Here is a 12,942-nt window from a genome sequence, read left to right as displayed (position 1 = left end):
GGACAAAGCCCCACGGGCCCAACTCGCAGAAGGGCCTTTTGAAGACACGGGGGAATCGAAGGGGACAACGGGGGGCCTTTCCTCCGCCTCCACCCCTGCCCCGAGAGAGCGCCTCCCCTCCGGGGGACCCGGGGAATCTGGGGCCGGGGCCGGGGGGGGGGGGGGGGGGGGGGGCGTTCCGACCTCTCGGCAAACGCCGGGGGCGAAGGGGTGGTAGCCGGCCTCTCCGGCCCTCGTCCCCAGCCCTGAGCTCGCCTCGGCCGGGAAGCAGAAGACATTCGGTGAATTCACGTACCCGTGCGGACACGTCCACAAACATGCACCCCCCCCACGAGAGCACACCCGGGCGCACGCGCGCGCCCACACGCAGACGCACCCAGAGGCCGGGTACAGACCCCTCCGAGTCTGCGCCCCCAGATGCTCGAGGGGCACCCGGAAGGCCCCAGGGCCCCGGGCCGGGCGGGAGGAGGCCGGGGGGAGACCTCGCCCGCTGCCCCGGGGGCTCCGGGGGGACCACGGCCGCTGACCGGCAGACCCCGGGAGACCGAGGCCCGCCGGCGCCCGATCTCGGGGCGCCCCCTCCCCCCCCCCGCCCCCGCCCCTTCCGGGCACCCCGTCCCGGAGGCGGCGGGCGGCCCTAGATGGACGTCTCGTCGCACCTGGCCAGGGGCGCCTCGGCCAGGAAGATCCGGGCCCGGTCCGTGTCCGGGAACCCCCGCTGGTAGGACGGAGGGAAGCCGTTGGGGCCGTTCTTGGCGGCCCCGGCCAGGGGGTGACGCTCGTCCTCGGGGGAGCTGGGCGTGTGGGGCTCGTGGCTGCAGCTGGTGGTGCCCGACGGCGGGATGAGGTCCAGGCCGGCCTTGTCTCGGGCCAGGAGCTCCCGCTGCCGTCGCCTCCGCCTGCGCCGCCCGTGACCCAGGAAGGCCAGGCCGCCGGCGGCGAAGCCCAGGACGAAGCAGGCCAGGCCCGCGGCCACGGCGTAGCCCCGCTCCCGGGAACGCCGGACCCGCTCGGGGGACCCCCGGCCGCCCCACACCAGGCGGTAGGCGGCCACCACGCGGGCCGCGCCCCCCTCGCTGCACTCGCAGGTGTACTGGCCCAGGGCCACCCGGGTCACCGGGAACTCCAGCCCGTCCGGCCGCTGCGCCACGGGCCCCCGGGTGCCGGGCGGGAGGTGCCACACGCAGGACGACCACGACGAACGGGGAGAGCAGGGCAGGACCACGTGAGCCGCCGGGACCACGGGCACCTCCGCCTCCGCCGGCATCACTGCGAGGGCGGGAAGGGAGAAGCGGGACGGGCGGGGAAATCAGGGCGGGGACGCGCCCCGGCCGCGGCCTTCTCCGGCCGGCCCCCGCCCCCGCCTGCCCCCGGGCCTCGTACCCCGACCCCTCCAGACCGGGAGCTCGTGACGGACGGGCAACGGGCCCGCCGATTCCGTCCGTCCGGTCCAGCGGATTTAGCGAGCGCCCGCGGCGCGCGGGGCACCGGACCGGGCGCCCGGGAGAGGACGATACAGCGGTGAACGGACACGTTCCCCGCCCGCGGCGAGGCGTTCCATACGTACCCCGTGGGGGGACTCTCCCCGCCCCCCGGCCCCCCCACGCGGCCCCAGTTCCACGCGCAAGTCCGACCGGCCCCGGCCCCGATACCCTTTGCCGCCTCCAGGCCCACGCTGACCTGCCTTCTCCTTGGGGCAGAGGGCGGAGATGTCGGCGGACTCGATATCTTGGACCAACCTGGAGGGAGACGAGGAGCCTTCAGCCCGACGTGCGACCCCATCCGCTCCACCCCGCTCCGCTCTCCCCTTACCCCCTCCGTACCCCCGACCCAACCTCCGCCCCCCGGCCCCCAGGTCCACCCCGACCCCTCTGATTCCTCCCCCGATCCGACCCAAACCCCCGTCTCCGATCCCGCCCGCCCCCGACCCGTCTCCCTCGTCCAAGCGGCCAACGGTGGGATCTGTTCCGCACTTACTGTGCGCCCGGTACCGTACTGAGCGCCGGGGTGGAGGCGAGCGAAAAAGGGTAGGAGGACACGGACCCGGTCCCCCGTGGGGCTCACGGCCTTTATCCCCCTTTCACAGATGAGGGAACCGAGGCACACAACGGGGAAGTGACCGGCCCGAGGTCCCGGAGCAGACAAGTGGTGGAGTTGGGATTAGAACCCAGATCCTTTTGACTCCCAGACCCGTGCTTTACCCTGTCAGGCCACGCTGCTTCTCTAACCCCTGGGCCCTTCAAAGGACAACTCCCACACCCCGCCTCATTCAATCCCATCTCCTCTCCCAATCCCTCTTCCCCTCTCCCCCGACGAGATTTTTTTTTTCTTTTTAGGGTATTCATTAAGCGCTTACTGTATGCCAGGCACTATATGAAGCGCTGGGGTAGATAACGGTAATAATCTGAGGAGCAGCGCGGCCGAGTGGTTAGAGCCTAGGCGCCGGAGGACCTGGGTCCTAATCCCGGCTCCGCCACCCGTCCGCTCCGTGACCCCCGGACGGGTCACTTCCCTTCTCCGGCCCTCGGTTCCTCCGTCTGCAAAATGGGGGCTCGATGCCCGTTCCCCCTCCGACTTTGGGAGCCCCACGGGGGGGAGCTGAGGGTCTTGTATGTACCCCACGTGGCGTAAAGGCTTAACCAATACCGCGATTATTAATTGGGGTTAGTTAACGCGGCTCAGTGGGAAGAGCCCGGGCTTGGGAGTCAGAGGTCACGGGTTCGCATCCCGGCGCTGTCACGCGTCAGCTGTGGGACTGTGGGCGAGTCACCTCACTTGTCTGGGCCTCAGTTCCCTCGTCTGGAAAATGGGGAGGAAGACTGCGAGCCCCACGTGGGACAACCCGATTCCCCCGTGTCTCCTCCGGCGCTCAGAATAGCGCTCTGCACAAAGTGAGCGCTTACCGAATACCAACGTTATCATCATTATTATTATTAAGGGGGGTTCGGCGCGACGACCGAGGAGGTCGGCCTTCCTTCTGCCCTGCCAACGTCCCCCGACTCCTCCTCGAGTCAAAAGGATCTGGGTTCTAATCCCGGCTCCACCACCTGTCTGCTGAAGTCCGGAGGGCTTCGCGGGCAGGGCGAGGCCGGCCCGGACTCACCCCTCGGGGTCCCCGTCCCGGTGGGCGACGCAGGACCCCAGCCCCAAGCTCCAGGCGCAGGCCGGGTCTCTGGCCAACACGCAGTCCTGGCACGTCCGCTGCCGCCCGCAGTCCGTCGTGTTCACCCTGGTCACTTCCCCTCCGGAGCCCACGGCCAGCCAATCCTGCGGGTCGGGGGGATCGCGGGAGCGCTGTATTCATCCGTACGTGCATTCAGTGGTATTGCTTACCGTGTGCCCGGCACTGTACCGAGCGCTTGGGAGAGCAGAACGATAAACAGACACCCGTTCCCTCCCCGCCAAGAGCTTAGAGTCTAGAACGGGACCCGGGGGACGGACAGCGGCGGAGGACCCCGCTCGGTCGCGGGGGAGGAGTCCCGGGGGCGGCGGGGGGCGGGGGGCGCGGGGAGGGGGAACCTTCCCCGTCTCCGACGCTCGGGCGGGACTCACCCCTCGGAGGAGCAGGCTCTGGACCGGCTGAGGCTCCTTGAACAGCTCCCGGGCCTCCAGGACGAAGATCTGCGGACCGATCCTCACCGCTCTGTGCAGGTGGCCTTGCTCTGGAGGGGCGGGGAACCGGGAGGGCGGCCTGTGGGCCCGGGGGAACCACCACCCCGCCGGCCGGTCGCTCCAACCGTACTAAGCGCCGAGGTGGTTACCAGTAAATGGGGTTGGATACGGTCCCTGTCCCACGTGGGGCTCAGAGTCTTAATCCTCATTTTACAGGCGAGGGAACTGAGGCCCAGAGAAGTGAAGTGACTTGTCCTCCGAGGTCACACAGCAGACGAGTGGCGGAGTGACTTTGTGACTCAATAAACAGCTGTGTTTCACGGATCACTGGGTCTGGGTCCTCCTCACAGTCAATTTCTTTTATTTTATGGTATATGTTAAGAGCTCCCAATGTGCCAGGCACCGTATTAGGCGCAGGGGGACATATCAGCTCATTGGGTTGAACACTCAGCACTGGGTAGATACCAACTAATCGGGTTGGACCCAGTGTGACCTTAGACAAGTCACTTGACTTCTCTGGGCCTCAGTTCGCTCGTCTGTAAAAGGGGGATGGAGACTGGGAGCCCCGTGTGGGACACGGACTGTGTCCAACCCGATCACCCCGCATCTACCCCGGCGCTTAGAACAGTTCCTGGCACACAGTAAGCGCTTAACACCATTAAAAATAACAATAATAATAATAATAAAAAGGAGATCAGAGAGGACACAGACGACTGGACAAGGGAGGCGGATGTTTCTATGGACAGGAAGGAGTGGATTCTGGAACCCTGTGGGGGAAGAGACGATGGGATTGGGACACAGGCTGAATATCGAGGTTGAGTGAGGAGGAGGAGTTAGGATAGCGCCAAGACTAAAGGTCCTGAGACGCCTTGGCCGATGAAGCCCTTTCTCCCCCCGGCTCCCTCTCCCTTCTGCGTCACCAACGCACCTGGATTTGTGACCTTCGGGCATTTGACATTCGGCCCACCCCCCCCGCCCCCCCCCCCCAGCCCCAATTACGTACATATCCGTAAATCATATATTATAAATTGTGTGTTTATACGTACACATAGATATCGGTAATACATATTACGGTGTTTGTATGGCGCTTACTCTGTGCCAGGCTCTGTACTAAGTGCTGGGGTAGACACAAGGCAAGCAGGTTGGACACAGTCCACGTCCCACATGGGGCTCAGTCTTATTCCCCACTTTACAGACGAGACCCAGAGAAGCGAAGCGACTTGCCCAAGGTCACACGGCAGACGGATGGCAGAGCCGGAACCAGAACCCAGGTCCTTCGGACTCCCAGGGCCGTGCTCTGTCCACTAGGCCACGCTGATCCGTGACCTTTGGGTGTTTGAAATTCACCTCACCCTCGGCCCCTCTTATAGACATATCCATACATCTTGTATTATAAATTTCTGTAGGTGGGGAATGTGTCTACCGACTCTGTCCTTTCCCGGATGTTTAGTAAAGTGCTCGGCATATAGTAAATGCTCCATAAACACCACTGATGATGATGGTAAGAGATGGGGCGGAAGGGGGTGCCTTTGACAGCGGTGGCGAAGTCAGACCAAAACATGGACTGTGTCACAATTTTGCATGTCACCCTCTACGTAGTTTAAATGGGGCGACACGGGGGTTTGGGAGACGTAGGCGCTCTGGGAGGTGTCTGTTTCTCTGTTTCTAAACCCCTCTCTCCCCATTCCTTTTTATTTCGGTGTTCGTCCCTAATAATAAAAATAATTCTGGTATTTGTTAAGCGCTTACTATGGGCCAGGCACCGTACTAGGCGCTGGGGTGGATACGAGCAAATGGGGTTGGACAGAGTCCCCGTCCCACAGAGGGCTCACGGACTTCATCCCCATTTTCCAGAGGAAGTAACTGAGGCCCAGAGGAGTGAAGTGTTTCGCCCAAGGCCGCGCAGCAGCCGAGTGGAGGAGCCGGGATTAGAACCCATGGCCTTCCGACTCCCGGGGCCGTGGCCCATCCATTCATTCATTGGATAGCATTTACTGAGCGCTTACTGTGTGCAGAGCACTGTACTAAGCGCTCGGGACGCACAATTTGGTAACAGATAGAGACAATCCCTGCCCACTGACGGGCTTACGGTCTAATCGGGGGAGACAGACGGACAAAAGCAGTAGCAATAAATAGAATCGAGGGGATGTACATCTCATTAACAAAATAAATAGGGTAATAAAAATATATAGAAATGAGCAAATCCCCATAGTGACCCCGGGGCTGGCAGGGAACCTATCTGCCAACTCTGGTGTGATGTCCTCGTCCTCTCCCAAACACTCAGTAGAGCGCTCTGCCCACAGTAAGCACTATGGACTATAGTCTGCCCCCCTAAACTCACTGCGGGCAGGGGACGTGTCCACCAACTCTTAGGTCGCACTCTCCCAAGCGCACCGGTCCGTGCTCTGCACACTCTCAGTGCTCAGTAAACACTGTTGATTGACTGACTACAGACTATCCCTCCGGACCGTAAGCTCGTTGTGGGCAGGGAACGTGTCTATCGACTCTGTCGCACTGTCCCCCAAAGTGCTCAGTGCGGTGCTCTGCACGTAGTAACCGCTCAACGACCGATCCATCGATCGGATCCGTCGCCGAACGCTTCCCGCCGCGCCCTCCAGGCCCTCTCCCCCGGCCCCCCCAGGCGACGTTTCTCCCCTCTCACCTGTTCCCAGGTAGAGCACGTCGTACTCCTTGCCGGACAGGCTGGCCACCCTGTGCCCAGTGAGCTGGCGATAAGCAGTGTCCTCGCTGATTAGCAAGGGGCGACTCCCGTCGGGACGGACGGCCTGGTCCATGAGGGGATGATCGCGGGCGAACGCGAGGACCCGGTCCGGCAGAGAGAGCGAGGAGCCGTAGCCGGGGCCCTTCGTGCCGCTGGGGATGCACTGCGGGGGGGAGACGGGAGGTTTGGGGAAAGTGGGGAGGCTCATGGAGGAGAAGGGAGGCTACTGGGAGAGAAGGGAGACCAACTAGAGAGAGGGGAGGCTGAGGGTAGAGAGGAGAGGATGTCGGGAGACAGGGGAGGCCGAGGGGAGAAAGGGGAAGCCGACGGGAGAGAGATGGAGGCTGACGGGAGAGAGAGGGCGGCTGAAGGGAGAGAGATGGAGGCTGAAGGGAGAGAGGGAGGCTGATGGGACAGCGGGGAGGCCGAGGACAGCAGGCTGAGGGGAGCGAGGAGAGGCCGAGGGGAAATGGGTAAGGCTGAGGGAAGAGGGGGAGGCTGATGAGAGAGAGAGAGAGGGGGAGGGGGAGGGGGGAGAGAGGGAGACGGAGGGGAAATAGGTAAGGCAGAGGGGATGGTGAGGGGAGCCTGGAAAGAGGGGAGGCTGATGGGGAGGGGGGAGGCCGAGGGTGAGAGGGGGTGGGCAGGAAGAGAGGAGAAGCTGACGAGGGGGCTGATGGGAGAAAGGGGAGGCTGATGAGGTGGGGCGGAGGCTGATGGGGAGAGAGACGGAGGCCAGGGAGACGGAAGAACGGCTAAGGGGATAAAGAGGAGTAGCTGGGGTGGGGGGAGGCTGATGGGAGAAAAAGGGAAGCTGATGGGGAGAGACAGGGGAGGCTGACAGAGAGAGGAGGCCAAGGAGAGGGAGAGAAAGCTGAGGGGAGAACGATGGGAGAGAGGAGAAGCCCATGGGGACGGGGGCTGATGGGAGAAAAGGGAGGCCGATGGGAGAGGGGGGAGGCTGATGAGAGAGGGGAGGCTGACGAGGAGAGGCTGATGGGGGACAGGACAAGGGGCTGGAGGCTACCAGAGGGGCGGGGAGAGGCCAGAGCCACAGTCTCCAACTCCCATCCACGCGATGACCCCCTTCTCCCCTCGAGGCGGCCCTCCTCATCGTTGGCGGAGCCCCCCGGGGGTCCCGGGCCCAGCCCGTGGGGCGGCGGCCCCGAACCCCTTACCCTCCCAGGCCGAGGCTGGGGGACGCTCCCGTCCGTCACCGGGATCCATCTGTCGCAGGCTCGTTCGAATTCCTTGAAGTGGCCCCTCAGGGCTTCTTGGATGTTCTTCATGCTGAAGGTGCAGATGGCAGAGGTCTCTGGGCCGTCCCTGCGGACACGTGAGGGCCAGTGACGATGAGGCTCAGGGCGGTATTTAACTTCGGGTTTTTTTCTTATTTCATTTTATGGAATTTTTGTTCGGCACTTACTACGTGCCCGGCCCTGTACTAAGCACTGGGGTGGACAGAAGCTAATCGGGGTGGACCCAGCCCACATCCCGTGCCCGTAACCCATTTTATTCACTTAATAAGCGACTCATTTGATTAGGAGGCGACTACTAGATGTCAAGCACCGTGTGCTGGGGTAGACGCGAGGGTAATTAGGTCGGACACGGTCCCTGTGCCACAGGGGCTCGCAGTCTGATCAGGAGGGAGAGTGGCGTGGCTTAGTGGATACGGCACGGGCCTGGGAGTCAGAGGGAGCCGGGTTCTAATCCTGCCTCCGCCACGCATCTGCTGCGTGATCTTGGGCAAGTCATTTGACTCCTCTGGGCCTCAGTTACCTCATCAGTAAAATGGGGATTAAGAAGGGGAGTCCTATGTGGGAGGGTGACCGTGTCAACCCGATTAACGGGCATCTGCCCCAGGGCTTAGGACAGTGCGTGGCACATACTGAGTGCTTAACAAGGACTATTATTAGTATTACTATTAACGGGTATGGGACAATGGAGGAAACCGAGGCCCAGACCAGTCAAGTGACCCGCTCGGGGTCACACGGCAGGCAAGTGGCAGAGCCAGGATTAGAACCCAGTTCCTCCCACCAGGCCACGCTCCTTGTGGGAGGGGGAACGGGGGGGCTTGAGGAAGTGAGTGGAGGGCACTGAGGGTGGAAAGGGGTGTGTGCTTGTGCCTGAGGGCGTTGTTGTTGTGATTATTATATCGGTTAAGCCAGTCAATCGTCAGTCAATTGAATTTATAGAGCGCTTACCGTCAGCAGAGCACTATACGATATAAGTTTATATTCATATAAGTATATACAAGTACAATAGAAAAATATAACAGACACATTCCCCGTTTTTACTAGGTATCAAGCACTAAGTAGTAGATGCAAGTCAATCACGTCGGACACGATCCCTGTGCCAAGGGAGGCTAAGTAGGTGGGGGGGGGGGGGGAGGGGGATCAATCAATAGTATTTGAGAGCTTACTTACACAGGGCACTGTACTAAACGCTTGGAAGGGTACAACCACCACCTAACGGACACAGTCCCCGCCCACAGCGAGCTCAGAGTCTAAAGGGGAGACGGGCATTAATATAAATAGATTACGGATTTGGACTTAAGTGCCCTTGGGGGGAGACGGGCCTTCAATAAGGCTTTCAAGGTGGGCAGGGATGTTGTCTGTCAAACATAAAGCGGGGGGGGAGGGGTTCCAGGCCAGAGGCAGGACGCGGGCAAGAGGTGGGAGGCGACGTAGACGAGGCGGGGGTATAACGAGAAGGTTGGCATTAGAGGAGCGAACCGTGCGGGCGGTGTTGGAGTCGGAGAGGAGCAAATTGAGGTAGGAGGGGGCGAGGGGACGGAGGGCTTTAAAGCCGACGGTGAGGAACGTCTGTCTGACGAGGAGGTGGACGGGCAACCCCCGGAGGGTCTTGAGGAGTGGGGAAACATGGACCAAAAAGATCCAGGCAGCAGAGTGAAGTATGGGCCGGAGCGGGGAGAGAGAGAGGAGGCAGGGAGGGTCAGCGAGGAGGCCGACGGAGAAATCGAGGCCGGACGGGACAAGTGACCGGGGTAACGTGGTAGCGCTCTGGATGGAGAGGAAAGGACGGAAAACAGCCTCATCCCGAGCTGATTTTAAAACTTTATATTTAAGGCGCTATCCTTATTCCCTCCATTCACGCATTAATGCTTCCCTTCCACGGGGTTCCATAAATCACGCACGTTAACGTTGTATTCCGATGAATCGATCCCATTTACTGAGCTCTTACTGTGTCCGGAGAACCGTGCTAAACGTTTGAGAGAGTCCACCGGAACGGAGTCGGTGGACAAGTTCCCACAGTAAGTTTACCGTCTAGCAGGGGAGACGGACGTTAATATGAATAAATGAAATAAATCAGTTCCCCCTAGAAGCAGCTCTGGCAATCATTGTTTCGCCGCTGGGTTTTCTGGGACGGAAGCGGAGCGCAGGAGTGTCACACCGCCCGCTTCTCCGATGACAGTCTCTGGGTGATGCTCGGAAGCTACTTCTCCCAAGACTCTCAATTTCCACGCCAAGAAGCAGTGCGACCTAGTGGACGGAGCCCGGGCCCGTGAGTGGGAATAACCTCGTTCCAATCCCCGCTCCGCCATTCGTCCGCCGTGTGACCCGGGGCAGGTCACTTGACTTCTCTGGGCCACCTTCACCTCATCTGTGAAATGGGGATGAAGAACGTGAGCCCCACGTGGGGGCAGGGACTGTGTCCCACCCCATTAGCTTCTATCCACCCCAGCGCTTAATACAGTGTCTGGCACATATTTAGTGCTGAACAAGTACCTCCAGAATTGTGATCTTTAAAGTTTCTATTTAAGGTGTCATTCTTATTTGTTCCATTCATGCATGAACTCTTCCCCTTCAAAGGATTCCGCAAATCATGAACGCTAACATGTTGCCTGCCCTAGAATCAGCGCCGGCAGCCATTTTTTGTGGTCGTTGGGTTCTCTGGCAATGGAAGCAGAGGGCAAGAGTGACGTGCAGCGTGGCCCGGTGGAAAGAGCCCGGGCTGGGGAGTCGGAGGTCGTGGGTTCTAATCCCGGGCTCCGCCGCTTGTCAGCTGTGTGACCTGGGGCAAGTCACTTGGCTTCTCTGGGCTTCGGTTCCCTCATGTGGAAAATGGGGATGAAGACTGTGAGCCCCACGTGGGACAACCTGAAGACCATGCATTTACCCCGGTGCTTAGAACAGCGCTAGGCCCACCAGTAAGCATTCAACCGATACCGTCCTCGTCCTCGTTTCTACGACGACGGCTTCTGGGTGAAGCTCAGAGGCTACTTCTCCCAAGAGGCTCGGGTTGCGTGCCAATCTCGCCACCCTCTTTCCCCGTCTTCCCTCGCCCCAAGTCTGGTGCCCACCTGTGCCTCACAAGAGGAGGCAGAGCCGCGAAGGCGAGCGGGGGAACAGGAGAAGGGTGTGGGGCACGAAGAGGGGCTTTTAAACCCACAGAAGCGTGGTGATGAAGAGGGGGATCGGGGGTCACGTCCCGCCAGCCTCCTCCGTGGCAAACGGCCATGTGAAACGGACGGAGCTGAGGACCGGAAGCGAGGTCCCCCACCCGCTCGGTCTCCTCCTGCCCCAGGCCACGGGCTCATCTCCAGCCACTGCCCATCCTGGCCACCCCTGGGAGGAGAAGAGTCCGCAGAACGGCAGGGAGACCCCACCCCCCGGTCACGACCACCCCTCCCAGCCACTGCCCACCTCGGGCCCTCCCGCTGCAGGGAGGAATAGAGTCCGCAGGAGAGCAGGGAGACCCCATCTGCGGTCGCCTCTCGTCCCCGCCCCAGCCCCGTCCCGGCTCCCAGCCCTCTCGCCGCTGGCAAAAGAGCCTGTAGGAGAGCAGAGAGACCATCCCCAGTCATTGCCACCCATCGATCCCACCCCCGTCACTTCCCACCCCCCCAGCCCTCGCACTCCTGGGAGGAGAAGAATCCGTAGGACAGCGCGGAGTCCCCGCCCCCGGCCCGGTCCCAGCCCTCTCACCGCCGGGTGGAGAACTTTCCAGAGAACGGCAGGGTGACCCCCATCCCCCGTCACGGCCGCACCTCGACCCGTAATAAAAAGAATCATAATACCGGCACTTTTAAGTGCCGATGACCTGCCAAGCACCGTTCTGAGCACTGCGGTAGGTCTAAGGTTGGACACGGGCCCTGTCCCACATGGGGCTCGCAGTCCCGTCCCTCCTGGAGCTGGGGAGCTGGGCTGGGGCGTGTCTCCCCTGCACTGAGAGGTCTCCAATCGATGGCATTTGTTAAGTGCTCACTACGTGCCAAGCACTAAGCTCTGGGCTAGACGCAAGGTCTTCAGGTCGGACGCGGTCCCCGTCCCAACTGATAATGACGACGGCACCTGTCAAGCGGCTATTTTCCAAGCCCCGTTCTAAGCGCTGGGTAGACTGTAAACTCGCTGTGGACAGGGAACGTCACTGTTTATTGCCGTACTGTACTTTCCCAGGCATTTACGACAGTGCTCTGCACACAGCAGGCGCTCAGTGAGTATGATCGAATGAATGCATCTAAGATCATCAGATTGGACACAGTCCCTGTGCCATATGGAGCTCAGAGTCTCAATCCTCATTTTACAGATGAGGGAACTGAGGCCAAGAGAAGTTACGTGACTTACCCAAGGTCACCCGTGTAGCGAGGCTGGGATCAAAACCCAGGTCCTCCTGCCTCTCGGTCTCAGGCTCTACCCACTAGGCCACGCTGCTTCACAAGAAGGAGATCGTCGATCGACGAATGGTATTCACTGGGCGCTTACTACGTGTAGAGCACTGTACTAAACACTTGGGAGAGTCGTTCATTCGATCGACCCTATCTACTGAGCGCTTACTACGTGCGGAGCACCGTACGAAGCTCTTGGGAGAGGACAAGTCGACCAACGGACACGCTGCCGTCCGAAACGGGCTCACGGTCTAGAGGGGATGACCCCGCACGCTGGCCTCCCGCCAGAAAACCCTTCCTCCCATCGGTCTGACTGCCATCCCTCCCGCTGCAGAGCCCCCGGGCTGTCTATCCCGGCTGTCTGCTCGTGCCCGGGGCGGGAGGTGGTGGGCGGGGCTGGCGACGGGCGGGGGGGGGGGGGGGCCGTCCGAGGGCCTGGCTCCCCCCTCCCCTTCCCTCGCAGAGCCCCGGGCCCCTGGCGCGGCCCTCGGCCTTCAAGCCGGTGGTGCCCAAGAAGTTCCCCCCGATGCAGAACCCGTGCCCGCCCCAGGGCGGTGGGCTGGCAGAAGGGCCCCGGGGCCCGGCGGGCAGCGGATCCAGCCCGTCGGGCCTGAAGGGGGGCGGCGTCCGGGAGAAGGGCCGGGGGGCCAACCCGGGAGGGCCCTCCGACTCCGGCCGCAACTCGCCGACCGGCCTGCCCACCTACGGCTCCGGCTACAGCCGGTCCCCGGGGCTCCTCGGCGTCCCCGCCCGCCACGTCAACCGCGTGGGTGCCTCCTTCTCGGTGGACAGGGCCGGGGCAGGCGGCGGCCCATCCCCAGCCACGTCTCACCACCGGGAGAAGAATCCGTAGGAGAGCAGGGAGTCCCCATCCCACGTCACCGCCCGGCCCCGGCCCCAGCCCAGTCCCAGCTCCCGGCCTGGCCCTCCCACCTCCGGGAGGAGAAGAGCCCACGGGACGGCAGGGAGACCCCCCTTC

At 61.8% G+C, this 12,942-nt stretch overlaps 1 protein-coding gene across 1 annotated transcript in view; it reads right to left on the bottom strand.

Moving 5' to 3' along the window:
* Positions 1-589: 589 nt before the first annotated feature.
* The window catches only part of SEMA4F (ssemaphorin 4F), a 35,298-nt gene continuing 22,945 nt past the window's right edge, over positions 590-12,942 (bottom strand). The window contains exons 9-14 of the mRNA XM_029063825.2: positions 7,513-7,660; positions 6,275-6,497; positions 3,553-3,662; positions 3,104-3,267; positions 1,681-1,739; positions 590-1,269 (exon numbers count right to left, since the gene is read on the bottom strand). Coding sequence (XP_028919658.1) covers positions 638-1,269; positions 1,681-1,739; positions 3,104-3,267; positions 3,553-3,662; positions 6,275-6,497; positions 7,513-7,660 — 1,336 coding nt within the window. The 3' untranslated portion in view covers positions 590-637. The remainder of the gene's footprint in view (positions 1,270-1,680; positions 1,740-3,103; positions 3,268-3,552; positions 3,663-6,274; positions 6,498-7,512; positions 7,661-12,942) is intronic.

This window comes from Ornithorhynchus anatinus, chromosome 4, assembly GCF_004115215.2.
Source record: "Ornithorhynchus anatinus isolate Pmale09 chromosome 4, mOrnAna1.pri.v4, whole genome shotgun sequence".
Classification (NCBI taxonomy): domain Eukaryota; kingdom Metazoa; phylum Chordata; class Mammalia; order Monotremata; family Ornithorhynchidae; genus Ornithorhynchus; species Ornithorhynchus anatinus.
The sequence above is the reverse complement of the archived record's forward strand: the minus strand, read 5'-3'. Positions and strand labels throughout refer to the sequence as shown.